Here is a 27,831-nt window from a genome sequence, read left to right as displayed (position 1 = left end):
ATAAATACTGCAAGAAGGAATACTTTTTGGACTCCCTGGGGTTTCTGTCAGTGGAGATAAAGAACTTGCTATCGCTCTATGTTAATTCTCAATTCTTTCCCCCCTCAAAGCTCAGATTCCTCATCCGTGTACTTGTTGTCCTTACTTGAACATTCGATTTGCAAACTCTGAACTGTTGCGCTGCTTGTTCACAACTTGTTGCATATCATTTCATTCAAATGAAGTTAACAAAAATGATGCCTCAGAGGAAACAAGAGCATTGGATTTATTTATTTACTGCAGTGTTGGGGAAAGTTACTTTTAAAAGTAATGCATTACAATGTTGCGTTACTCCCTGAAAAAGTAACTAATTACATTAGTTACTTTTTATGGAAAGTAATGTGTTGCGTCACTTTTGCATTACTTTTTAAATCAGGGCAGGGCTTGCTTCTTTGTTTTTAATATAAAACAATTCTAATGTAAAAGCCCTTTTACACCAAAAGTGAAATGAATTCAGGCTGAAAGAAAAGTACATTTATGCAGGAGATCACTCTTCAGCTATAAAAAAATGAAGCACAAATGTTAGTTTATCTAACGTAATTTTTGCGTATTAGTATGGTTGAATTGCATCATCGAAGGTCAGCAGCAAAGACACTGCTGAATAAAATGCGATTAAATAAATAAAGGATATTTGTTTTATTTAACGTATTTTATTATTGCAGGGTTGCATCAGATTCTGAGTTTGCATTTCACGATTACTTTTCCAGCTGTTTACCTTCACAGACATAACTGACTGTTTTTGTAACTCGTGTGTTTGTAACATAAACTTGTGTGTATTTGACCGTTTAAGCGCAATAAGACATGAAAGACATTTGTTTATTACTCACATGCTGTGTGACAGCAGCTTTCTGTGTGCGTGCTTCCTATATCAGAAGTTTAAACTGATGTGCCTTTAAAACGCATGATTTCAGTGCGATAGACATGATAATCAAAACCAAACAGAAGTTTTTAGAAGAGTATCTGAAGTAGGAGCTGTAAAGGCACAGCCCTATTCTATTGTTTTGTATTATTGTAGTGAGGTAAACTCTGTTTTTGTGTTTTTTGTTAGCATGTGAGGTGGGTTTCTACAAGCCAGTGGCAGGAGATCAGCTCTGTGGGAAATGTCCACTCCACAGTCACTCTGAGACACGAGCGGCTCTAACCTGCCCATGCGATGCCAACTTCTATCGTTCCTCTACGGATTCACCTGCGTCTCCCTGCACAAGTGAGTCTTCATATTTGCAAGGCATCATTATTTTATTTTATTTTATTTTATTTTATTTTATTTTATTTTATTTTATTTTATTTTATTTTATTTTATTTTTTATAGCATGCCTGATCAAAGAAATAAAACAAAATAAAAATTTCATTTGATGCACTAGCCTATATAAATATGTCTTTTAAATAAATTAAGCATCTGATCAAAGAAATAAAATAAAATTAAGTAAAATAAAAATTTAAGTTTATACTTCGCTTTAAAATTAGTGCTGTCAAATGATTAATCGCAATTAATTGCATTCAAAATAAAAGTTTTTTATTTATATAATACATGTGTGTGCACTGTGTATATTTATTATGTATATATAAATACACACATGCGTGTATATATATTAGATTATTGTTATGTTTATGTATTAAATATATTTATATATTATATAAATTATATGAATATAAACATATACATGTAAATATTTTTAAAATTTATACTGTGTATGTGTGTATTTATATTTACATCATAAATATACACAGTATACACATATATGATGTAAACAAAAACTTATTTTGGATGTGATTAATCATGATTAATCGCAATTAATCATTTGATAGCACTAATGTGAATATTTTAAAATATGATTTAATTAAAATAGCATTTTTAAGTGTGCTTTAAGATTCCAAATACTTTCTGGGACCAAAAATATAACTTTTTTTTATAACTTTTAATGAGTGGAAAAATCGCAGGACAAGATTACTTGTTGAACTGGGGTTGTGTGGTTACTGAAGTGCAAATTCAATCATTCTCTTTTGATCAGCTAGCCTGATAACCACCAATTCCCTCAACCTCACTAATTAACCTATAATTAAGAACTGTCTAACTTCACCCTCCCCGCAGGACCTCCGTCAGCTCCAGTAAACATCATCTCATCTGTGAACGGCACCTCGGTCAGTCTGGAATGGGGTGCACCTCTGGACACAGGAGGCCGCAGTGATGTTATTTATGACGTCCTTTGCCAGAAGTGCGACAAAGACGGGACGCAGTGTGAGGACTGTCGGGTGGGCGCCGGAGGGGGTAACGTGGTGGGGAACGGCAATGGGGGAGCTGCAGACACCAATGGAGCTGTTAGTGGGACAGTTGGAGGAGGACTTGGGTTGAATGGGGTCATGGTGGCCCGGACAGGAGCGACCCTGGTGCGTTTTATCCCTCAGCAGACGGGACTTACAGAACCATGGGTGACGGTGTTAAATCTCGCCGCTCACAGTAACTACACCTTCCGTATTGTCGCTCTAAATGGCGTCACGCACCTAAGCAACGAGCCGCCACAGTCTATGACGGTCAATATCACCACAAACCAGGCAGGTAGGAGACACTAATGGGTTATTAAAGTAATATTGCATTTATTTACATAATTCCTAAAACACAAAAAAATCAAGGTCGTACTAGCCTAAGGTCTAGTCTAGTCTACTAGGGTCTAGCCTAGTCAAAAGCTAGCTGACTTGTCCATGATGTGTTTTGAAACTTGGTCAACCTTAACCAAAGTGCTCTAACAAGGTTGAAATAGGCCCCGCCGGCTAGTAATGGAACTTATTGGCTAATGACCTTGATTGACCAGTTTTGAACAGCTTAGTCAAAGTGATCTACCAGTCCTAACCAGGTTGACTTCAACTAAACCAGATTTTAATCTCACAGATCAAGCACATAGACTATTTCCAACTAGCCAAAGATCATGAATAACCAGTTTTGAACAGTTTAGTCAAGGTTGTCTACCAGCTCTAACCAGGTTCCCCTCTGCTCCATCATCTAGCTAGTCTAGCTAATCGACCATCTAAACTAGTTTGAACCAGCTAATGAATAAATAGTTAATTTTAAACAGCTTATTCAAGGTGGTTTGTCAGGCCTAACCAGATTGAACTTGGCCCCACCAGCTAGTAGTTTACCTGTTCAAAATAGCTGTAGTGACTGTAAATGGCCAGTTTCGACAATGTGATGTACCAGCTCTAACCAGGTTGACCTATGCTCCATCAGCAAGCTAGTCTAGCTGATCAACCATCTAAACTAGTTTGAACCACCTAATGACTATAAATGGGCAGTTTTAAATACTTTAGGTACCAGTTTAGCCACCAGCCCTAACCAGGTTGACCACTGCTCCTAGCTAGTCTAGTTGTTTGACCACCTAAACTAGTTTGAACCACCTAATGACTATATGACCAGTTTTAAACTCTTTAGTTTAGGTACCAGTTTAGGCACCAGCACCTAACCAGGATGTCCTCTGCTCCATCAGCAAACTAGTCTAGCTGATCATCCACCTAAACTAGTTTTAACCAGCTAATAAGAATAAATAGCCAGTTTTGAAACCATCTAAAGTTAGTATGAATCACAACCTTTGAAAAGTTTAGTCTAGGTTGTCTACAAGTTCTAACAAGGTTGACCTTTGCTCCATCAGTAAGCTAGTTTAGCTGGTTAACCATCTAAACGAATTTGAAACAGCTAATAAGTATAAATTACTAGCTTTAAAACCATCTAAAAACAGACAGATGGCTAATAGCTATAAATGCCCAGTTGTAAACTGTTTAGTTTAGGAACCAGTTTTTACACACCATCCCTAACCAGGCTGACCAATGCTTTATCATCTAGCTAGTCTAGTTGATCGACCACCCAAACTAGTTTGAACCAGCTAATAAGCATAAATTACTAGTTTTGAACCATCTAAAACAGATAGAAACCATCTAAAGTTAGTATGAATCACCACAATTGAAAAGCTTAGTCAAGGTTGTCTGCCAGTTCTAACCAGGTTGACCTATGCTAAATCAGCAAGCTAGTCTAGCTGGTCAACCACCTTAACTGTTTTGAACCACATAATGACTATAAATGACCAGTTTTGAACAGTTTAGTTTATGTACCAGTTTAGGCACCAGCCTTAACCGGGTTAACCTCTTAACCAGGTTGCACCACTAGTCTAGCTGATCATCTGAAGGTGGTTTGCTAACCCTAAACAGGTTAATCTCAACTCCACCCACTAGTATACTTGCTAATCAACCATTAAACTAGCCTGAACCAGTTAATAGGCATAAATAACCAGTTCTGATCAGCTAGAAACCATCTAAAGCTAGTAGTATTTGTATTTAATACAGTACATGTCATTGTTCATTGTATATAATATAAATAATATTATTGGTGTGGAATGAATCTGCTGTCTTACCAACGTAACCTTTATTTCGTCTTTGTTTTCATAGCTCCGTCTCAAGTGATGGCCATCCGACAAGAAAACGCCAGTCAGAACAGCGTCACCCTTTTCTGGCACGAACCAGCGCAGCCCAATGGAGTCATATTAGAATACGACATTAAATATTATGAAAAGGTAATTTCCTCATCGGAGTGAATACACTCCAGGTCCTGAAGGAGTGATATTTATTCATTAAATGGCTTGATGACGAGTCCCGCTTAATGAAGGGTCACATTTTATAGGCTAGCCTGGAGTCAAATATCTCAGCTTAACCACTTGGTTTATTGGCAGCTCAGGCTAATTGAAAGGAAATTACCGACCAATAGCGCTCTCAGACTGATTTGGCGAGATTATTTAAAGTGACATTGAAGGCAAACACAGCGAGCCCTGCCAAACACTGGAGGGAAGTTAATTGTCGCGTGAGCCGGCAGCTTTGCTGCCTAATGGCGCAAAAGAGATCTCAGCTGTGACAGAGAATTAGTATACAGTGCCTAGTCAACAATGCCACTATGTAAATATGATTTACGTGCAATCCCTGTTTGCCAAGCCACTGCCCGTACGCTGATTCCTGGGGAATGGTGCTTAACAAAGACCACGCAGTGGTTTTTGATGGATATACGGCGCTGGCGGTCTCCTCAGGGGACAGACGAGCATCAAAGGCTTTGTAACAAAGCGAAATGCTTCGGAGGGGACAGAGTTCACGGACGCAGTGGGGTGAAGCGGGGAATGCTAACAGATTAGTGAGCACTTCAGTTTAATCGGTCCAATCCTCCAGCCTGAGTCTCAAAACATGATTTTGTCAGGCCCCGTTGTGAATTGTCCACTATTGTCTTTATTTATGGCTTGTATTTACATAAATAACCTATTTGCATAATAGACTCTTTATTTGAACATAACCTTTCATTTTCACAGGACAACGAGCAGCAAAGTTATGCTACGCTGAAGTCAAAGAACACCAGTGCTAAAGTTTCAGGCTTGAAGCCTGGCACAAGCTACATCTTCCAGATTCGGGCCAGAACCTCGGCTGGCTGTGGACGATTCAGCCAGTCAGTGGAGATACAGACCGGCAAAGCAAGTGAGTGTTAAATTATTACCAGTGCTACAGACCTGAATAGTACTTAAACCATGTGGATTGTTGAGGAGAGACATGCTATTGTTTTTCAAAGCTACTGGACTCATGATTTTCACCAGAGCCTGTGTGATGTTGAGCTCATAGCAGATGAAATATGAAAAGAATATTTTGATATTAACTAATTTTATAAAAACTGTTCATTAATATCTGTCAGTGTGAACAAAACATAACACAGTTGTGAAACCTTATTAAAGAGATGAATTTTTCAGTTAATCTATTCCTTGTAGGAACATAGTTGTTTTTTGTTCTTTTACATGTTTATGTTTGTTTATGCTTATGTATATTTTTATTAAGTTTTGAACAGCTTAGTCAAGGTGGTCTACTAGTCCTAACCAGGTTGACCTCAACTAAACCAGCTATTAATCTAACTGATCAAGCACATGGAGTAGTTTTAACTAGCCAAAGATCATGAATAACCAGTTTTGAACAGCTTAGTCAAGGTGGTATATGACCTTGACCTTGACTAAACAAGCTATTAATCTTACGGATCAAGCACATGGAGTAATTTTAACTATCAGATCATGAATAACCAGTTTTGAACAGCTAAGTCAAGGTGGTCTTCCAGTCCTAACTAGGTTGACCTTGCCTAAACCAGCTATTAATCTAACTGATCAAGCACATAGACTAGTTTTAACTAACCAAAGATCATGAATAACCAGTTTTGAACAGCTTAGTCAAGGTGGTCTACTAGTCCTAATCAAGACTGACCTTGACAAAACCAGCTATTAATCGAACTGATGAGGACATAAATTAGTTTTAACTAGCCACAGATGAATAACCAGTTTTGAATAGCCTGGTCAAGGTGGTCTACCAGTCCTAACCAAGATTGACCTTGGCTAAACCAGCTATTAATCGAACTGATCAAGCACATAGACTAGTTTTAACTAGCCACAGATCATGAATTACCAGTTTTAAACAGCTTAGCCAAGGTCGTCTACCAGCTCTAACCTGGTTTCGCACTGTTCCATCATCTAGCTAGTCTAGCTGATCGACCACCTAAACTAGTTTGAACCACCTAATGACTATAAATGGTCAGTTTTGAACAGCTTAGTCAAGGTTGTTTGCCAGGCCTGACCAGATTGAATTTGGCCATACATAGTTTCTTTTTTTAATACATAGTTCATTTATTAATTTAATAATTTTTATATGTTTTCAATTATTTAAATATTTGTATTTTATAAAATATAATATTTATATTTTAATGCATACACATGACACGTAAAAACATGAAATATTGAGATACAAAGAATGAGTTATAATACAATTTGAGTCATAATTGTGCTAAAATAAACAGAAAATCAAAATACATTTAAATTAATTTTGGTACATTTAAACTCTAACTCTAAACATCTAACTCTAACATTTAAACCATTAAGTAGTTGTAATGTTTGTTTTTGTACATATTTATATTTGTTTATGATTATTTTTAGTTTAGCACTTTTTAACATTTTTAATTTATGTATAAATTAATTTGAATATTTAAAAGAAATTTTAATTATATTTTAATATTTTATTTTCACTTATATTCAACTATATTTAATATTTTTATATGAATATAAATTTTATTTAAATATTTTTTATATTTTTAATGGTTTTTTTTAGTATATGTTTTGCATTGGAAACATATTGAAGGAATCAAGCCTATATAGAATCTCCAGCGGCATCGCAGGCACCAAAAATGATCTGTACCTTGCACTGATTGTTTCATGAGTTGTTTTCATTGTACACAAACACAGCATTTCTGGCCGAAGGTCTCCTGCAGTGAGAAAAACTGGTGATGATTCAGTGTTTAATGGTGTGTTTGTGTTGATATTTGGCTTCTGGTTTTCTCCGCCAGCCCCCCTGCGAAATACCAATATGACGATTATCTGGATCTGCATGGCTTCGGTAACGGGACTGGTGACATTTCTGGCCGTTGTCATCTGCAGAAAACGGCAAGAGGAGTACTTTGAATTGTCTGCATTCATTTTCCCTGCTATATTCTGTTACATATGTCAACGGGATAGTTCAGCTAAAAATACATTCCATCATCGTTTACTCGCCCTCACGTCTTCCAAACCGGCATGACTTTCTTTCTTTTTTTATTTCTGTAACTAAATCCCTACTAAATGAGGCTGGTTTTGTGAACTGGAGCAGATGATTCATTGAAAAGATTTGACTCAGAAGAATGATTCATTCTCATAAAAATGCCAAGACTAGTAGGGTGGATGTTCAGATTTTAGGTAATATTTTGCTGTTATATATCTTCAGAAGTCATACAGGTTTAGAACAAAGTGAGGGTGAGTAAAATAGTCATTTTTGGGTGAATAGTTAATTTAAGAAAATATTCATGCCAGCTTCCCATCTTGAAATAATCCCACACAAACAACTCCATGACTCATACTGTAATTATCTATGAAAGCGGCTATATTTAGATACATTTACACCCTAAAACACATACCTCACAATGGAAATGATTTTGATTATTTGATTAAGTTTGATTTTGGTCTAATAACACTGAAAATATCCTAAGTCATATATAACAACAGTGGGGTTCCAGAAATAAAAATCCCATTCATTTTCTCCACTGATTAAGTGATAGTATACAATAGAAAGCACTGAAAAATATCCTTAAACTCCATTGAAGCATTGTAAATGACCCAAAGTAATGCTTGCATACGTTTGAATATTTTGCTATCAAGTTCAAATGTATAATATTTAATACTTGCAATCTTATACTCATTCGTTTGTCATTTAAAATACTTTTTTGCTTCTAATCTTCTATATGATTCACCTCAGAGCTGCTCGATTTGAATTATGACTAGAACTTTCTTTAATCTCTGTGGAGAAAATGAATGTGAAACTTAAAGTTTGTGTTAAATAATGAGTTAGATTATAATTTCTAATCACTTACTTCAACGAACGGCCACTTTTTCAGTTCGTTTGATATATATTAGGCAGCGGATTAAGACACAGAGGATGTTTGTGATCCACATGTGAAGCAAAAATGTCTTGAAGTTAATTAAGCATCGAGTTTTACATTCTTTATGTTTCATGTTTGAATGTTATTAACATGTGGGTTGTGTATCACAATGCCCTTTTAAAAAAAACAAACAAAAAAAAAACCCCACAATATTTCTGCTTTTGCTTCTGGTTTGCGTTACAGACGTTGTGGGTACAGCAAAGCTTTCCAGGACTCAGACGAGGAGAAAATGCACTACCAAAATGGCCATGGTATGAGAGACACTGTTTTTTCCCCCTGATGATTTCTCTTTTAATGAATTTTAGGCAGGAAACTATTGCTTTTTTTTGGTCCAATATCTTGCTGTAGCTGCTGCCTGGGCCCTTCAGAGATTGTGGCTGTGACTGAAAATTGCTTTCATGCTGCAATATGTGACCAAATGCTAATTCTGTTTATTCTAGTATCATTTCCAGAAGCCAGATTTTATATTGATCCCCACACATATGAGGACCCCTGCCAGGCTGTCCACGAGTTCGCCAGAGAAATTGAAGCGTCCAGGATCAAAATAGAGAAAATCATCGGTTCAGGTATAGCTGTCCTTGGCGATTGCGTGAAATACACATGGGCATCTGGGGAATACATGAGAAATGCCTGGAAAATGAGCAACGTGATGTAAAGTTCTGCTCGAAGAATATGCAAGGTGTTTATCATTTTCTTTGAGAAAGGATGAAAAAACATTGGAAAAACAACATTTTAACATTTTTCAACAACTTAAAATGACAAAAAACAACAAAGTTGCTAGAACTTTAAAATGACACAAAATTATAAAAATAGAAATCTGATTCAAAATAATAATTACACTGATACTTTGCAAAAAAATCATATTCTTTTTAATATTATCCTATGCAGTAGTAAAGTTGTCAGATTTTTTGTTAGATTTTTTTTTAAATACTTCAACTGAAAAGTAAAAAAAAAGTAATAAAATAATAATAATAATAATAATAATAATAATAATAATAATAATGAAATGGACATGAAAAAATTGTAAAAAAAAAAAAATAAATAAATAAATAAATAATAATAATAATAATAATTTATCCAAAACATAATTTATTATAATTTTATATATATGTATATTTTTGATTTCTAAAATCTAGTAATAATAATAATAATAATAATAATAATACAAAATTATACAAATAATAACTGATTCAAAATAATAATTACACTGATACACTGCAAAAAAATCATTCATTTGCATATTATCTTATGCAGTAGTAAATACTAATCTAAATCTAAATGTTAGATTGATTGATTTTTTTTAATATGTATATATATATATATATATATATATATATACTTCAGTGAAAATTCTGAAATCTATTAAAAATAAATAAATAAATAAATAATAGTAATATTAATAATAATAATTAAAAGGGACATGAAAATTAAAAAAATAATAATAATTCATTTAAAATATTATTGTTATATATATATAATTTGTTTGATAGAACTACAATTCTAATATATAGTAATAATATAATAATAATAATAATAATAATTTACACTGCATGATACACTTAAAATAACATATTCTTTTTCATATTATCCTTTTAGTTGTAAGGATAATAATCCCATGTTATATTTTAGTTTAGTTTTTAATTTAACTTTAATTAATTATTTTTTCATACTTCAACTGAATTTCTTAAATCTAGTTATCTAGTAAGTCTAATATAATCTAATAAATTAATAATAATAATAATAATAATAATAATAATAATAATAAATAATAATAATTAAATGATGAAATAATGAAATGCAAATGGAAAAATATAAAAGTTTTTTGCAGTGTATCAGTGTAAATATTTTGAATCAGTTATTATTGTTATAATTTTGTTGTTGTTGTTATTATTATTTTTACTAAATTTATACAAAAATATACATTACAACAAAATACAACAAAATTATTTTATATAGAATTAATATTTTTGATACAACTAAAATTCTAAAATCTAGTCAAAATAAATAAATACATAATAATAATAGTAATTATTATTATTATTAAATGACAATGGAAATATACAAATATAACAATTTTAACTGATTCAAAGTATCAATAAAAACTGTAATAGTATCTGAAAGATACTAAAATAACACTAATACACTGGGGAAAAAAAACATATTTTTCTTGCAACACGTTAGTACAAACTAAGATATTAAAAACTTTGCTAACAGAATAAATTGTGTACAAAGTTTTTGTCTTTTGCAATATATAAATATCAATTATGTAGCTTCATCAGGACAGTGCTAAGTAAAACAGTTTTATGCTCTTATTTTTAAGATTTTATCTGCATATACACATAATTTTAGTATTAACACCAAAACAGTCAGATGTCATGTTCATTTCATTGTGAAGGTTGAAGTTGTTGAACGAATCCAAATCCAGCATGAGTGTTCACCGTCCACTGTCTAATCTTGTTTTCTGGCACACATCAGGAGAGTTTGGGGAGGTGTGTTATGGGCGGATGAAGCTGCCGGGGAAACGTGATATCCCGGTGGCTCTGAAGACTCTCAAAGCCGGCTACACAGAGAAACAGAGGAGAGATTTCCTGGGCGAAGCCAGCATCATGGCACAGTTTGATCACCCCAACGTCATCCACCTGGAGGGCGTCGTTACCCGCAGTAAGCGCTTAAAAGACCATCACTGAAGTGCACTTAATAATAGGACATTTTTGAAATACAGTATTTTATGTTTAAGATCATTCAATATTGTTTAAATAGCAAAATGTTTACCCTTTATCCCATATACACAAAAATTTGACTGTATAATTAAATAAAATAAGAATACATATTTTTTTATGGTAATTCATTTTTTATTATTGATTTACTAAAACGTCAGTTAGTATAAAATTTAAGAAAAGGGATTTCAAAATCAAAATTAAATTAAATTCTGACAAATAATAAGATAATATATTATTATATTATTTTTTTTGTATGAATTAAATTTTAATGTAATTAATTAAAATAAAATTATATAATTGTAATATAAATTTACAAAGTTTTTTATATCTACTGTGTGTGTGTGTGTGTGTATATATATATATATATATATAGTACAAATTATATATATGTATATAAATATATATACGAATTATATATATGTATATATATATATATATACATATATAATTCATACCATATATATATATATATATATAGTACGAATTAAATGTATGAATGTAATATGAATTAAATTCATACTATATAAATTTTTACTAAATTAATTTAAACTGTATTTTGTGTGTGTGTGTATATATATATATATATCTATATACTTTAGATATGTAATAAGATTATTACATTTTATTAAGTGTAAAAATTAATTTAACATAATTCACTTCATTAATTTAGGACAATTTATTAATTATATTAATTTGTATTGCATTTATTATTACAACACTATATATTGTAAGAACAATATATAACACACATATATATTCTTAAAATTATTCATAATTATTAATTATACTCTAAAAAAAATACATATGAATGTATATTTTTAAAATATATATATATATATTTTTTTTTTTTTTTTCACAAATGCAAACTATTTTATTTTATTTTATTTTATTTTACCCAGTAAATAATTCACCCATATAAAAAGTGAAGAAAACCCTGTATCTCTTCACCCAGACTTGCATCACCTTTTCAATCTCCTGACATCTTTTCCTTGTTCTTTCCCCTGTTTCTCTCTGTGTTTTTGCATTCGCTACCAAGGCAAACCGGTAATGATCATCACAGAGTACATGGAGAACGGCTCCTTGGACTCTTTCCTGAGGGTGTGTAAACACATTTGTGTTTGTTCTCGTATGTCTCTGTAGTTTCGTTTCGCCTCGCTGAACCTCCCTGTGAACTGAAGTTAAACTTCACAGATTTCTCTTCCTCTTGTTTTTCTTTCCTGCAAACAGAGACATGACGGTCAGTTCACTATTATTCAGCTGGTGGGTATTCTGCGTGGCATAGCAGCTGGCATGACTTACTTGGCTGATCTGGGCTACGTCCACCGGGATTTGGCTGCCAGGAATGTTCTGGTCAACAGTAATCTGGTGTGCAAGATATCAGACTTCGGTCTGTCACGCGTGCTGGAGGACGACCCTGATGCAGCCTACACCACCAGTGTGAGTCTATGAAACCAGGAACATACTCTGCAACAAGTATATATATATATATATATATATATATATGTTATTTCTCTCTTTAATCTGTATCTTCCTCTGTCTTCATGGAATTTTAGGGAGGAAAGATCCCGATTCGTTGGACAGCGCCGGAGGCCATTGCCTATCGGAAGTTCTCCTCCTCCAGTGACGTGTGGAGTTATGGAGTGGTGATGTGGGAAGTGATGTCATATGGAGAACGGCCATATTGGAACTTGACCAACAGAGATGTGGGTCTAAACCACACTATACATTCAGAATAGTGCAGGGTTATTATAGTTAACTATATGATAATAAATGATAATAAAACACTGATACAGTGCAAAAAAAATATATATATTTTTTCATATTATAACGTGTAGTAGAAAGTCAATTTATCTTAGATTTTTTGTAATTTTTTATATTTGTATGTATGATAGAATCTCATTGATAATTGTAAAAAAATACACTGATACACTGCAAAAAATATTTATTTTTCTTAATGAATTTTATTTTTTTAATTTGATAAAAATTTAATTTTTGATAAAAAATGTAATCTTGTATAATGTATTTTTCTAGTATAATGTATAATCTTGTATAATGTATTTTTCTATTTTTCTAAAATCTAGTAAAAATAAATGATATTAATACAAAGAAAATTAAAGCAATATTTTTCTTTTTTTTCATATTATCCTATGTAGTAGTAAGTAAAATGTATTAAGAAATTAATTATAATTTTTATTAAATTATAAAAAATGTATACAAAAATTATTTAAAAATTAAGAAAAAAAAAACATTTTTGTAGTGTATCAGTGTTTTTTTAAATTGTCAGATTCTATCATAGATTTTAATTAATTAATAATTTGAATTCTCATTTTTATATTTTTCCATTTTCATTTTCTTCTTTTTTACTGGATTTTTAGTTGAAATTGAAAAAAATATATAGTAAAAAAATAAGAAAAAAATAAGAATTTTGTAGTTTAAGGATTTTATTAAAAAAAAAAAAATTTTTATACATTTTATATATTCTTTTTATTATTTTTGTAGTTCTAAAATAAAAATCTAAAAAAAAAGAAAGATGGAAAAGAAAGCAATATTGTTGTACATGATTTTGTCATATTATCCAGTGTAGTAGGAAGTCAAATTTGTAGAGAAAAAAATGTAATTAGAATTTGTATAAAATTTATAAAAAATAAAAAAAAATTCTCATTAAGAAAAAACATATTTTTGCAGTGCCTTTCAGAAGTGTTTTTTTTTTTTTTTTTTTATATTTCAAAATTTTCAACTAAAATTCTAAAATTTGGTAAAACAAATAAATGATAAGAAGAAAATAAAAAGGGGAAAATATAAAAATGAGAACTCATTTAAAATATATATAGAAGTATGAAAGAATCTCATTGATAATTGTAAAAAAACTGATACACTGCAAAAAAAAATCTGTTTTTCTTAATGAGATTTTTTTAAAAAAATTATAATTATTATTTTTTATCATTCTATGCTGTAGTAAGAAAAAGAATTTAGAATTTTAGATTTTTTTTTAGATTTCAACTAAAATTCTAAAATCTAATAAAAAATAAATTATAATAAATGAAAACTATTTTTTTTTCATAAAAATGTTTTTCATATTATCCTGTGTAGTAGGAACTATATTTATATTTATTTATTTATTTATTTGATATGTCAACTTGTAAGATTCTAAAGTCTATTTTAAAAATAATAAAATTGTATTTTTATATTCTATTTTTATTTTTTACATAAATAAAAACTCATAAATATATTAGATGAAACTGTACTTCCAGTGTGATGCGTGATCCAAATGTAATATCAGTATTTAGACTTGTGTACACAAAATCGTATTAAAAATAAAATATTGCGTTTTGACTGTTTTTTTGCGCAGGTGATCAAGTCCGTAGAGGAGGGCTACCGACTCCCGGCCCCCATGGGCTGCCCCGGTGCCCTCCACACCCTAATGCTGGACTGCTGGCAGAAAGACCGCAACGAAAGGCCCAAATTCTGCCAGATCGTCACGGTTCTGGACAAGCTGATCCGGAACCCCGAGAACCTCAAGTCAATGGACACATTGTGCAGGTGAGCGGCCAGCAATCGATACGCCGCCTTCGGGGGGATTTGCCCAACAAATGCACTTTGTCGGCGTCAGATATGATCCGTTTCAAAAAGTCTGGCAAAGTTGACGAGCTGAAAGTTTCATCCGAGTGGCTGGGAATACGGCGGGCCTGCTTTAAGACGCAAGTGTACATTTTCCAATAAGCTCATCTCAAATAGATGTGTTCGCTGTTAAATAAAAGACCTCTGCGCTATATTGACATTGATCCGCCGTGAACCGAAAAAGAACGCTTCTGCTTTCACAATTGGACTTGTATAAATTGCTCAGCTCGGAGCGCGTGTCCTGTCAAGTTGCCGGTGCATATCCAGATGCATTGATGGGAAGAAATAGGGATTTCATCCCTGTATTAATCTACCCAAACCGGCCAAATCTACAGCCCCCCTTTCCCACCTTCTCTATCATTTTAACTCGTATTGATTTTCTGCCCGCGCTCGCTGCGTTTCAGAGGTACATCTCGTACGCGCCTCCTCACTCCCCCTGCTCTCATTTCAGACTAAACAGTCCTTTGATGAACAGAAGTATTCCTGATTTCACCAGCTGCAGATCTGTGGACGAGTGGTTGGACACCATTAAGATGGGCCGCTATAAGGACCACTTTGCCGCAGGAGGGTATCTGACTCTAGGACATGTGATGAGCATGAAACAACAGTGAGTTGATTGAGTTCTTACTCTGTAACACGGCAGAGCGCTCCGGATTGCTAATGCAAAAATGAAGCCTTTTAGATGCTTCGACGCAGCGTGAATCTTTACGCTGAGGCGGATGGAGGACGGGTTGGAGGTGTTTTTATGGCTTTAAGCCTTTGATTGATCGTCACCTCTTCAAGTCAGATGATCAATGACCATTAGATGTGGTTTCAAGACTATGTGTCCACTCTCTGTCCAATGGGTCAGTCAATGCTATCCCTGTTGGTCTGGTTTTAGTGGATTTGTAGACACTGCAGCATTCAATTGATCCCTGGGTTTAAAAAAAAAGGGTACTTTCTCAAATCTCTGCTCTCAGTTTGATTGGCTTCCGATGTTTTAAAATATTGATCTCTCAAAATTCAAATTTACTACGTGCATGTTGTTCCAAACATCTTTTATCTCACAACCTTCTCTCACTTGTTTTTATATCTTGCAATTCTGACTTTTTTCTCTCAATTGGGGGTTTACATCTCGCAATTCTGAATTTTTTTTTATCAGAATTGTATTTAGAACTGAGATGTAAACTCAAAATTGAGATAATAAAGTCAGAATTGTAAGAAAAGAAGAAGAACTGCAAGATATTAAGCCACGATTCAGAGAAATCCGCTCCAAAGTTCCCATCGAAATGAAATGATTCGAGCTCTGAAATCCCATTCTGAATCAAAAGATTCGCGAACCTCCTATGGAGTTCCAATCTAAATCAAATGATTTGTGATTTGTGCTCTGTAGTCCTAATCTGAATGATTCGCAATCCGTAATTTTAGATCTGTACTTTGAAGCACGGGTCGTGAATCATTCAATTCGCGAAATGATTCATGAGTCCGCTCCGATTTTCCAATCTGAATCAAAAGATTCACCAACTCTGAAGTCCTGATCTGAATCAGTTGATTCCCGAACCCGCTTCAGGTTCTGATCTAAATGAAATGATTAGCGATAATTTCCCCCGAAGTCTTCTTCTGAATCAAATGATTCATGATACAAGAAGTTTGGATCTAAATCAAATGATTCTCTCTTTGAAGTCCCATTCTGAATCAATATATTTGTGAACCTGCTGCAAAGTTCCAGTCTAAATGAAATGATTTGTAATCTGCGCTCTGTAGTCCGATCTAAAGTGAACCATCATTTTAGCACAGATTGTGAATCGTTCAATGTGTGAAATGATTCATGAGCCTGCTCAGATGTTCCGATCTGAATCAAAAGATTCACAAATCAACTCTGAAGTCCGGATCTGAATTGAATGATTCATGCTTCATGCTTCGAACTTCTGAACTGAATCAGAAGATCTTCAAAACCCACTCCAAAGTTCCCATCTAAATAAAATGATTGGTGATGATGGATTGTGAATCATTCAGTTTGTGAAATGATTCGTGGATACGCTCAGAAAATCCAATCTGAATCAAAAGATTCACAAATCTGCTTCAAAGTTCAGACCTAAATAAAATAATTTGTGATATGCACTCTGAAGTCTTGATCTGAATCAAATGATTCATGATACGCGAAGTTCCGATCTAAATGATTCACGAACCCGTTTCAAAGTTCCGATCTGAATAAGCGAAAAAAGTATGATGCTTACAAATAAAATAGCCATATTTCCATTGCAAAGGCAATATCCAACACAAATCGACAAACATATTCAAGTGAGGTAAATACATTATAAACAACTAATTAAAAATAAAATGAAAATAAATAAAATGAAATAAAAAATTGAAAATTAAAATAAATAAAATAAAATAAAAAATTGAAAATGTAAAAAATAAAAAGCTAATTCAAAATCTAAATAAATGTTATAATACTATTAAAGCACAGTACTGTGGCCTTTTAGGCCTATTTTTCCATATTTTCTCCACATTTCCTCGACTATTCAATGGATCAGTCATTGCTTTCCCTTTTGGTCAATTTTGGACCAAATGCCCTATTTTGCTCAACAAAATGCAGCTAGCTTTTTGGCTCTGTCTCTTTATTAGATGTGGTCGTAAAATCAGCCATAATGTCTTCAGGGTTTATGTTGTATAAGAAAAAACATTCTTCCCTGACCAGCTGCAGCTGTGCTGTTTGCAAATCATTTGTTTGTTCCAAATGTTTTTAATGAATCTTTTAACATAAAAAGCCCATAATTAGAGCTGCACAATTAATTGCATAATTAATCATGTTTATGGTTACAATAGCCATGATTAAACTAATCTTGAAAAGGGTCAATTACAGCAATAGAAAGCAATAGAAACAGTTAATTGATAGTTTCAATAACGATGGAAGGTTGTTTCTGCAATGGGTTAGAAAAATTAAATGGTTTTATCACAGTTAGACTTTTTTTCTGCATTTCCAAGTTTATAATGTTAGAACTGATATATATAAAATCAGAATTCTGAGATACAAACTTAGTGAGAGAAAAAAGTCAGATTTTATCATCATTTTAGATTGTGACTTTGAAGCATGGATCACAGATCATTCAGTTTGCAAAATGATTCGTGAACCTATTCCTAAGTTCCAATCTGAATCAAAAGATTCGCAAACCCACTCTGAAGTTCGGATCTAAATCAGATGATTCGCAGTCTACGCTCTGAAGTTCCGATCTGAATCAAATGATTCGTGATCGGCGCTCCAAAGTTCTGATCTGAATCAAAAGATTATCGAACCCGCTCTTAAGTTCTGATCTGAATCAAATGATTTGCAATCTGTGCTCTAAAGTTCCGATTTGAATTAAAAGATTCTTGAACCCACTATGAAGTTCCAATCTGAATCAAAAGATTATCGAACAGGCTCGAAAGTCCAAATCTGAATCAAATGATGTGTGATCTGCGCTCCAAAGTTCCGTTCTGAATCAAATGATTCTCGAACCTGCCCCAAAGTCCCGATCTGAATCAAATGATTTGCAATCTGCGCTCCAAAGTTCCGATCTGAATCAGAAGATTATCAAACTGGCTCCAAAGTCCAAATCTGAATCAAGTGATTCGTGATCGGCGCTCCAAAGTTCTGATCTGAATCAAAAGATTATCGAACCCACTCTTAAGTTCTGATCTGAATCAAAGGATTCTCGAACCCGCTCCAAAGTCCTGATCTGAATCAAATGATTCGCAATCTGCGCTCCAAAGTCCCGATCTGAATCAAATGATTCGCAATCTGTGCTCCGAAGTTCCGATTTGAATCAAAAGATTCTTGAACCCACTTTGAATTCAAATATGAATTAAAAGATTATCGAACCGGCCCCAAAGTCCCGATCTGAATCAAATGATTCGCAATCTGCACTCCAGAGTTGTGATCTGAATCAAAAGATTCTTGAACCTGCTATGAAGTTCCAATCTGAATCAAAAGATTATCGAACCCACTCCAAAGTCCAAATCTGAATCAAATAATTTGTGATCTGCACTCCGAAGTTCTGATCCGAATCAAAAGATTCTCGAACCCGCTCCAAAGTCCCAATCTGAATCAAATGATTCGCAGTCTGCGCTCCAAAGTTTTGATCTGAATCAAAAGATTCTTGAACCTGCTATGAAGTTCCAATCTGAATCAAAAGATTATCGAACCCACTCCAAAGTCCAAATCTGAATCAAATAATTTGTGATCTGCACTCCGAAGTTCTGATCCGAATCAAAAGATTCTCGAACCCGCTCCAAAGTCCCAATCTGAATCAAATGATTCGCAGTCTGCGCTCCAAAGTTTTGATCTGAATCAAAAGATTCTTGAACCTGCTATGAAGTTCCAATCTGAATCAAAAGATTATCGAACCCACTCCAAAGTCCAAATCTGAATCAAATAATTTGTGATCTGCACTCCGAAGTTGTGATCTGAATCAAAAGATTCTCGAACCTGCTATAAAGTTCAAATTTTGACATTCATGATACATTATATGAATCACAATTACAGAAAAATAAATAATCTCCAACACCAACATCTAATGATGTTTCTTTGTTCACTTCCATCTCAGTGACATCCAGAGGTTGGGAGTCACATTAATGGGCCATCAGAAGAAGATCATGACCAGCGTCCAGGTGATGAGAGCCCAGGTACTGAACCAGAGCGTGCCATCGGTGCACATATAGTCACGGACCTCGTCGGAATACAAGTACATATTGATCTGATACGTGTTTGGGTCTTGTGTATGTACTTCAAACGACTGTCCCTTCCTTAACAAAACCTGACATGGACTGTCATTACTGGGATAAGGATGGAGCTTTTTTTTTCTTTGGCGGGACATTCTGCAATTATCCCTTTTCTCTTTTACTTTCTTTTGTAAATGTTTGGACTGCCTTAAAGGACACATTATTTAAATATCGTTGTACATGGATAAAGATTTTATGAATAATAGAGTCATGAATATGTAAAGAGTGGACCTAATCATGAATATTAAAACGATGGAATATGCATAGTGTAAAAGTCTGGCCACACCCACCACAGCACCGCAACGGCATGGATGAAACTTCACGAGTGCCTCAAGTGCTGAAACACGATGCTGAATAAAAGACGAAATTAAAGCCGGAACAATGAGACGCCGCAGGAGAATAAGCGTTAAGCTACACGCATATAATCTATGACAAACCCAGACCCTCAAGAGGAAACATTTGGGCTCCTGACAAACGCTGCAGAGCGCACAAGAATACGGACAAACGCTGAATTAGTCTGTTTTGTCTCTGTGGTCGTAAAAAGGGAAAAAGGCAATTATGTACGTCATGTGTTTGATTAAACACTCCGAAACTCAACCTGCTGTTATTTATTGCGTGCAGAACGGCGGCGGATCCCTCCGGAAATGGGAGGAATAAATATGTGTAAATGTTGGTCTGCGGGAAACGCTTTTAACTTTCCTTACTCTTGAAATCTGTCTGAAATGGAATCTGTATCTTTCTCTTACTGCTGGATTCAGAGTTCAGGCCTGTTTTAAAATATTTATTCAGACCCTAAGAAAATCTTTGAGTATTCTCGGCGTTCGGGCTGTTTTGCATCCAATAAATCATGCATTTTACTAAAACTAACACACTAAGGATATAGTAATGAACTTGCTGTGTGCTAAAAGTGGAATTGCACATAATTGTGTGGATCTTGAAATGGTGGAAATGACTAATTTAAAGTCAACATGAAATCAAAACTGACCCTGTTTACTTTGCTAGATGTTTCTGGGCTTATTATAAATGATTCATTGGTGCATGTTGTTTTTTTTTCAAAAGGAAAAAAAAAAAGCTTTTGTCCCCACTCCAACCACTTTTCATAATTCTATGGAAGCTTGTCTCCACCACAGGATTTAAAAAGGTAATTGTGACTTTTTATCTCACAATTTAGATCTTAGTTTATACTTCATAATTCTGACAGAAATGTAAGATGTAAATTCAGAATTGTGTGAAAAAGTATATATAAATCTACAATTCTGAGAAGAAAAGTCGAAATTGTAGGATATAAACTAAAAATTGTGAGGTAAAATTCCCTTTTTTTATTTCATGTGGGTTTCCATATACTCCTGCCATACATTAAATTTATTTGTTGAAAATCTTTTTCACAGTAGTAAAATGGGTTATGAATGACATTTCATGTTGACTTTACAAAAACACTGGACCTCATTTTATTTTTGAAAACAGGGTATTGTCTGTATGTTAATCTTTTTAATTTATTAAATTATAATTATTCTGTTTCAATTATTAAATTACCTAATTGTGCATTTGTTTGTAAGACAGATTAATGGAGTTAGTTTCCCATGAATCATATGTGTAAATATTAATAAAATAAAGTTTTTTTTTGCTCTCTCTCTCTCTCTGTTTTTTTTTTAAAGAGCAATATCTGTATGCAAATAAAAACCAGTTTAATCGTGAAAAAAAAAAACACTTTTACTATGTTAAAACCATGTTTAATTTTCTTAAGGGATTTGTATTTGTGTATTCATTGTTTTGTTTTTATAACTGTACTGCCTTAATGGTTTGATGTTTTGTATTGTTTCATTAAAAAAAAGAAATCGGAACAAAAAGGTTCACGACACACGAAATCCAATCTGAATCCAATGATTCAGGAATCTGCACCAGAGTCCTGATCTGAATTAAATGATTTGCGATCCGTGCTCCGAAGTTTCCATCTGAATCAAAAGATTCGCCAATCCACTCCAAAGTTCTGATCAGAATCAAATGATTAGCGAATCTACACCAAAGTCCTGATCTGAATCAAATGATTCACGATCTGCGCTTCAAAGTTCCTATCTGAATCATACGAATTGCAAACCCACTCCGAGGTTCCGATCTAAAGCAAATGATTCACGAATCCACTTCGAACCTCCGATCTAAATCTAATGATTCACAATATAGCTCCGAAGTCCTGATCTGAATCAATTGATTTGCGATATGCGAAGTTCCGATCTAAATCAAATGATTCACGAATCTATTACAAAGTCCCGATCTTAATCAAATGATTTGCAAACCCATTTCAAAGTCCCAATCTAAATCAAATGATTCACGATATTTTGAAGTTCTGATCTGAATCAAATAATTCACAATACATGAAGTTCCAATCTAATTCAAATGATTCACAAACCGTTACAAGGTCCTGATCTAAATCAAATGATTCGCAAACCCGCTCCGAAGTACCGATATAAATCAAAAGATTCACAATACTTTGATGTGCTGATCTGAATCCAATGATTCACGAGTTTCCGATCTAAATCAAATTATTCACAATACTATGAAGTCTCGATTTGAATCAAATGATTTGTGATGCACAAACTTCTGATCCAGATCAAATGATTCGCAAACCAGCTCCAAAGTAGCGATCTAACTCAAATGATTCATGATACTTTGAATTCTCAATCTGAATCAAATGATTCACAAGTTCAGATCTAAATCAAATGATTCAAAATACTTTAAATTCACGATCTGAATCAAATTATTCACGACACTAGAAGTTTCAATCTAAATCAAATGATTTGCAAACCCGCTCCAAAGTCCCAATCTGAATCAAATGATTCACAATACACAAAGTCCCAGTCTAAATGAAATGATTCACGGTACTTTGACGTCCTAATCTTAATGAAACGATTCATGAGTTCCGATTTAAATCAAATGATTTGCGAACCCGCTCCGAAGTTCCATTCTAAATCAAATGATTCACAGTGCTTTGAAGTCCCGATCTGAATCAAATGATTCACGATACACAAAGTTCCGATCTAAATCAAATGATTTATGAACCCACTCCGAAGTCCCGATACTTTGAAGTCCCAATCTGAATTAAATGATTCATGATATGCGCTTTGAAACAGTGAATCATTTGTAACACAGTGGTTTAACTGATTCAGAGTTTCAAAAAGCTCCATTTCACCCATCACTATACATGCTTTTTAATATCATTACAAGTGATGTTAAAATTCTAAAATAAATGGCTTTTGATCTGGTTTTTGCTAGTGAATTGCTTGAACTTTTGAATCAACCTGAGCAATATTTTACCTTTTTTTTCCTGTTGATCATGAGGTAAATTTTGACACTTCTTGGCAGTTTTCTGTGCCATTCATCCACATGGATATTTGTTGGAACATTATCATGCATTATCAGGTGTTACCAGCGTATTCTGTCCCATCACTCCGGTCTGAACCACAAGCCGACAGCACTTCAGTGACAGCAGAGCAATTGCTTTTAATGTCCGCTGGGCTTTAGCGCTCTCCTCTGAGAGGTTTCTTCATTACTTTAGCATAAAGCTGTGAATTTAATGTCTTAAAACTGATTCATGACTACATTGCATATCGAGAGACTGTCAGTGTGTATTGTCACATTATGAAAGTTGTCATCTGCGTGGAGACAAAATATTAGCAACTGTTTTGTCTGTGTTTGCCTTTGCCAAGAGTGTAACTTGCCCATTTGGATGGTGCTCTGCACACTGAAACCATTCATGCGCAAATGTCACCTTGGAGCGGATTATACCCAGAATTCATTTCAGGTGAATGGTTACATTTACAGAACCTGTACATGCACAACAAACGTCATTACACTGCAAATCCAGCCAGAGAATTTAGGTTTTACATGCATACAGTGGTTGCAGAATAAACAAATAAATAAATAACTCCTGAATGTCATTGCACTGCATAAAAAATATAACTTTTGCAGGGTTTATGAAAGTAAATTTAAGACTTAAGACCAAGTAAAGAAAATAGGAAAAGGAAAAAAATTGAATGGAACAGAATATATCAATAAGGTTTCTAAATGTAAATGTTTTATATTAGGAATGCTTAAAAAAAAAAAAAAAACTTCCAGATTTCCATTACTTTTTAATTGCACTTTAATTATTTTAAAATTAAATGAAATGAAATTAAATGTTGCATGTACTGCACAAAAAAAGTATTGCATTTTGTTTTCTGAGAAATTAAATTAAATTAAATATTACATTAAATTAGAAATAGTATTTTTGTCTTATTTTCCAGACCCTTACATTAAAATATAATAAAAAAAATAAGTGAATTTATAATTAAAACAAGAGCAAATATCTTCTAATGGTTTTTAAAAACCATTAGAAGTTATTACTTTATTCAAAGGGAAATTAAATTTTCATTCCCCATTGACACATTTGTCCTTTTTTAAGCTTAAATTTACTTGATTTTGATCAATTTCTCAGAAAACTTTTTTTATTTTCTTCTTATTTTATGTAATTTTGTTTCTTAAGTAAATGTATGTTGATTTTAGGATCTTAAGACATTTGCAGTGGAAAACAAGACAAAAATACTATTAATTATTAAATAATTTATTTAAATTTAATTTAATTTAAATTTAATTTAATTTTTGTAAATAATTATGGAGAGCTGGAAGTTATTTCTGTAAGTTTGTTAAAGTACAAATACATAATCCAACACACATTTACTTAAGATAAAAATGAAAGTATACAAATTAAAGTATAAATTAAATTAAATTATTTTTTTTTTTAATTACAAATTTAATTTAAAAATAGTATTCTTGTCTTTTTTTCCCAGTGCAAATGGATCTATATTATTTATTTAATTTCTTTTTTTGTACAGAACATGCAACATTCAGTGTCATGTATTAATGCATTTAAGAATTTCTTCTCCGATTTAAGACTAATTTAAGAGCTTGTAATTGAAAACTGTGGACTTGGAGACTTTGTGCTCACTGATCTAAAATGAAAATAAAAATAAAAGCAACATACGTTTGATATTTGATTTAATGCAGTGACTTTCAGACATATTTAAGTTTGCCTTAAGTGTCTAAATACATTTAGGGCTTTTGTTTGACTATAAAGAAGCATATTGCCAACACTGAACTGATTTGCATTTCCCACAGACAGCTAAAGTGACTTTCTTCTGCAGTTAGATGTCAAATATTCAGTCTGTCCCACAAAACTCTTAGATGAGAAGAGTTCAATTCAAAGACAGCCTCGTTTCACAGCTTCAGCCCTTCTGAGATAACAGCATTCACTGTTGCGGATGTGTGTTGTGGCGACGTACGAAACTTGTCCTCCATCGCTTTCTCATTCCTGTTGAGTGAGCACAGTCAGATAGGACGCCGGGAGGTCACGCAACAAGCTGTGCAGCAATGTGCCGTCCTCCCACACAACATAATGCATGATATTATAATCAGATTATGCCACAGTAGACTTTTGACTAGAAGTTCAAGCCATTTTTGCAGCTGTGATATTGCAGATTATACAAACATTAAAATGTTGACAGACAAAATCAAGATTTTAAGCTAAAACTGAATGCTTAAGGGAATGCATACATTTTCTTTTTAAGTCAGATGCATTTTTAATTTGTAATAATTTTTAAACTTAATTTTTTAAAATGTAAGTTTGATGTATTCCCTTAACCTTTAGATATATTTTATCTTAACATCTTATCTTAAAATTCAAGAAAAAATAGGGCAAGGATGCATTAAATTGATAAAAAGTGACAGTAAAGAAATGTATGTTGTTTAAATAAATAAATAAAAATGTTGTTTTTTTTAAATTTGTATTGATCGATCCTTTAAAAAAAAAGAGAGAGAGAGAACTGTGTCATGGTTTCCACAAAAATTTGTAAAAAATATTCAATGCTTTCAACATTAATATTAATTCTGATAATAATCACAAATGAGTAACAAATCAGCATATTATAATGACTTCTGAAGGATCATGTGACACTGAAGACTGTAATGATGTAATGATGAAGTAATGATGCTGAAAATTTGATCACAGAAATAAATTACATTTAGTTACTTTAAATTGTAATAATATTTCACAATATTACTATAATGTTTTTGTATTTTTTTATCAAATAAATGCAGCCATAATGAGCATAAGAGTTCACTTTTAAAAGAAGAAAAATAAAATAATTAATTAATTAAAATTAAATTTAAAAAGTAAAATTAAATAAATAAAAATAAAAAGTGATTATTTAAAACTTCTGATACATGTAAACATTTTAATATATATATATATATATATATATATATATATATATATATATATATATAGATGTACCTATCATTTCTGACCACCTATAACTTAAATAATATTGTAAGAAATATTAAAATAAAATAAAATAATTAATTAAAATTAAATTGAAAATAGAATAAAAAATCAAATAAAACAAATAAATAAAAATATTATTTTAAACTTCAAATACATGTAAACATTGTAACTTAATATATATATTAGACTTCAGACAGTTTAAGTTTGAGTTTTATGAATAAACACATATTTTAAATAAATATATTTAAATAAGTTCTAATAGAGGTACCCATCATTTCTGACCATATATAATTTAAATAATTTCTAAAATAAATAAATAAATAAATAAATAAAATACATATATTAATTAATTAAAATTAAATTAAAAATAGAATAAACAAATAAATAAAATTAAAAATAAAAACATGTTATTTTAAACTTCAAATGCAGGTAAATATTTTAACTTATATAAAAATATATACACATTTTTATGAATGAACAAACATTTTAAATAAACATATTTAAATATTTTAATAGAGGCACCCCTCATTTCTGACCACCTATAACTTAAAAATAAAATAATATAAAATAAAGCTTGTTTTGAACGTCACACTTGCAAGTTATAACAACAATGATGTCAGAAATGAGGATGCAAAGCATATTCAATATTAATTTAGATAATGTAAACAACACCATAAATTACTTTTGTCACCAACTGAGTTTTAAAACAAATACATTTCAATGAGTGTCCACAGTTATCCAAAGGGACAAAATGCAAACAGTGGCGTTCTTGTTGTTTCCCAAACATTTGCCATACGTGCAATTTATACAAACTCTTTGATTAAACATTCATGAGCACCTTGAATGTTGCTGTGCTTGTATAGGGTTTATTATAGACTTGGGAAAATTAACACTTGTACAATGGAAAGGATAAATTTGTGAAAACGGTAAATGTTGGGCTATAACGTGTGATCACAAATAATGCGCTACAAATATATTCTGTATGCGTTTGTATATAAGCGGTTCTTAATTACCCTAATGAATCTCATGACTATAGCATGAGTCATAACAACTCAACTCTCATATTTGCATACATTAAAGAGATTTGGAGTGAGTGACCCAATTACCTGAACAAGTCGAATAAGGATTTCCCTACGCTAAGAGGAGAAATTCTACTGATAAAATGTAATAGTGCCCTCATTAGCATATATGCAAATCGGCAGCATTTCAATGCAAAACCTTTACTCTGCTGGCCTCAGCGTGCACCCCAACCACTCAAACTTTCTCTTTGATGTTATAAGCAAAGTCTGTCACCGATGATCCTTATTTGCATGAATCTGATACAATCCATGCGGTGCAAATTATCACGCCCCCGGAGATATCAAGCAGACAGAGGAGAAATTAAGCTCTAATTCCGAAGATAAGATATTTTAAGGGCGAGAAAACGCATATGGTACGGGGTGAATGCTGAATCAGGCGCTTCCGTGCTGTTGTTGGCCCGGATTAAACCTTGTTAGTCACACAGAGGCCTGACCGCCGATTCAACTTCACGGAGCTTATTACCGAAAAAAGATTCGCACAATAGAGCTCAAAGTGTTTCCGGCACTTCTCAGATTTACTGCGGCGGAATTTTCTCCAGGGCTAATTCAATGAGTAATGAACGGATGCCGGTGTCGTCTTTACCCTAAGAGATTGTTTTGAACACTAAAATAAAATGTCATTATCCATTATTTATCGTTCTTCTGGGTATTGCCTGTACGAACAGTATAAACAACAACCGGCTCAGTTTCTGATTCAAAAGACTGCATAAAAGCAGGCCAATCTCCTTATTTATTTATTTATTTATTTTTTGATTCCAAGGACATTGTGATCAAACGCGATATGACTCAAAGTTAAACAAAGTTTATCGT

General features: G+C 32.8%; 1 protein-coding gene across 4 annotated transcripts in view; it reads left to right on the top strand.

Moving 5' to 3' along the window:
* epha8 (eph receptor A8) overlaps nucleotides 1-21,258 on the top strand; it is a 109,674-nt gene extending 88,416 nt beyond the window's left edge. Inside the window, exons 4-17 of one of the 4 annotated variants that reach the window (XM_051122892.1) lie at nucleotides 1,088-1,243; nucleotides 2,129-2,593; nucleotides 4,468-4,592; nucleotides 5,370-5,532; nucleotides 7,427-7,523; nucleotides 8,735-8,802; nucleotides 8,992-9,117; nucleotides 11,027-11,212; nucleotides 12,308-12,369; nucleotides 12,499-12,708; nucleotides 12,825-12,974; nucleotides 14,621-14,811; nucleotides 15,341-15,496; nucleotides 19,455-21,258. In XM_051122892.1, the coding sequence (XP_050978849.1) occupies nucleotides 1,088-1,243; nucleotides 2,129-2,593; nucleotides 4,468-4,592; nucleotides 5,370-5,532; nucleotides 7,427-7,523; nucleotides 8,735-8,802; nucleotides 8,992-9,117; nucleotides 11,027-11,212; nucleotides 12,308-12,369; nucleotides 12,499-12,708; nucleotides 12,825-12,974; nucleotides 14,621-14,811; nucleotides 15,341-15,496; nucleotides 19,455-19,569 (2,270 nt within the window). In that variant the 3' untranslated portion in view covers nucleotides 19,570-21,258. Of the gene's footprint in view, nucleotides 1-1,087; nucleotides 1,244-2,128; nucleotides 2,594-4,467; nucleotides 4,593-5,369; nucleotides 5,533-7,426; nucleotides 7,545-8,734; nucleotides 8,803-8,991; nucleotides 9,118-11,026; nucleotides 11,213-12,307; nucleotides 12,370-12,498; nucleotides 12,709-12,824; nucleotides 12,975-14,620; nucleotides 14,812-15,340; nucleotides 15,497-19,454 lie in introns of all 4 variants that reach the window. The other 3 variants (XM_051122891.1, XM_051122893.1, XM_051122889.1) reach the window with 3 other exon arrangements.
* Nucleotides 21,259-27,831: the final 6,573 nt, after the last annotated feature.

The sequence above is a fragment of the Labeo rohita genome, chromosome 11 (assembly GCF_022985175.1).
Source record: "Labeo rohita strain BAU-BD-2019 chromosome 11, IGBB_LRoh.1.0, whole genome shotgun sequence".
Lineage (NCBI taxonomy): Eukaryota > Metazoa > Chordata > Actinopteri > Cypriniformes > Cyprinidae > Labeo > Labeo rohita.
This window is presented reverse-complemented; position numbering and strand designations above follow the sequence as displayed.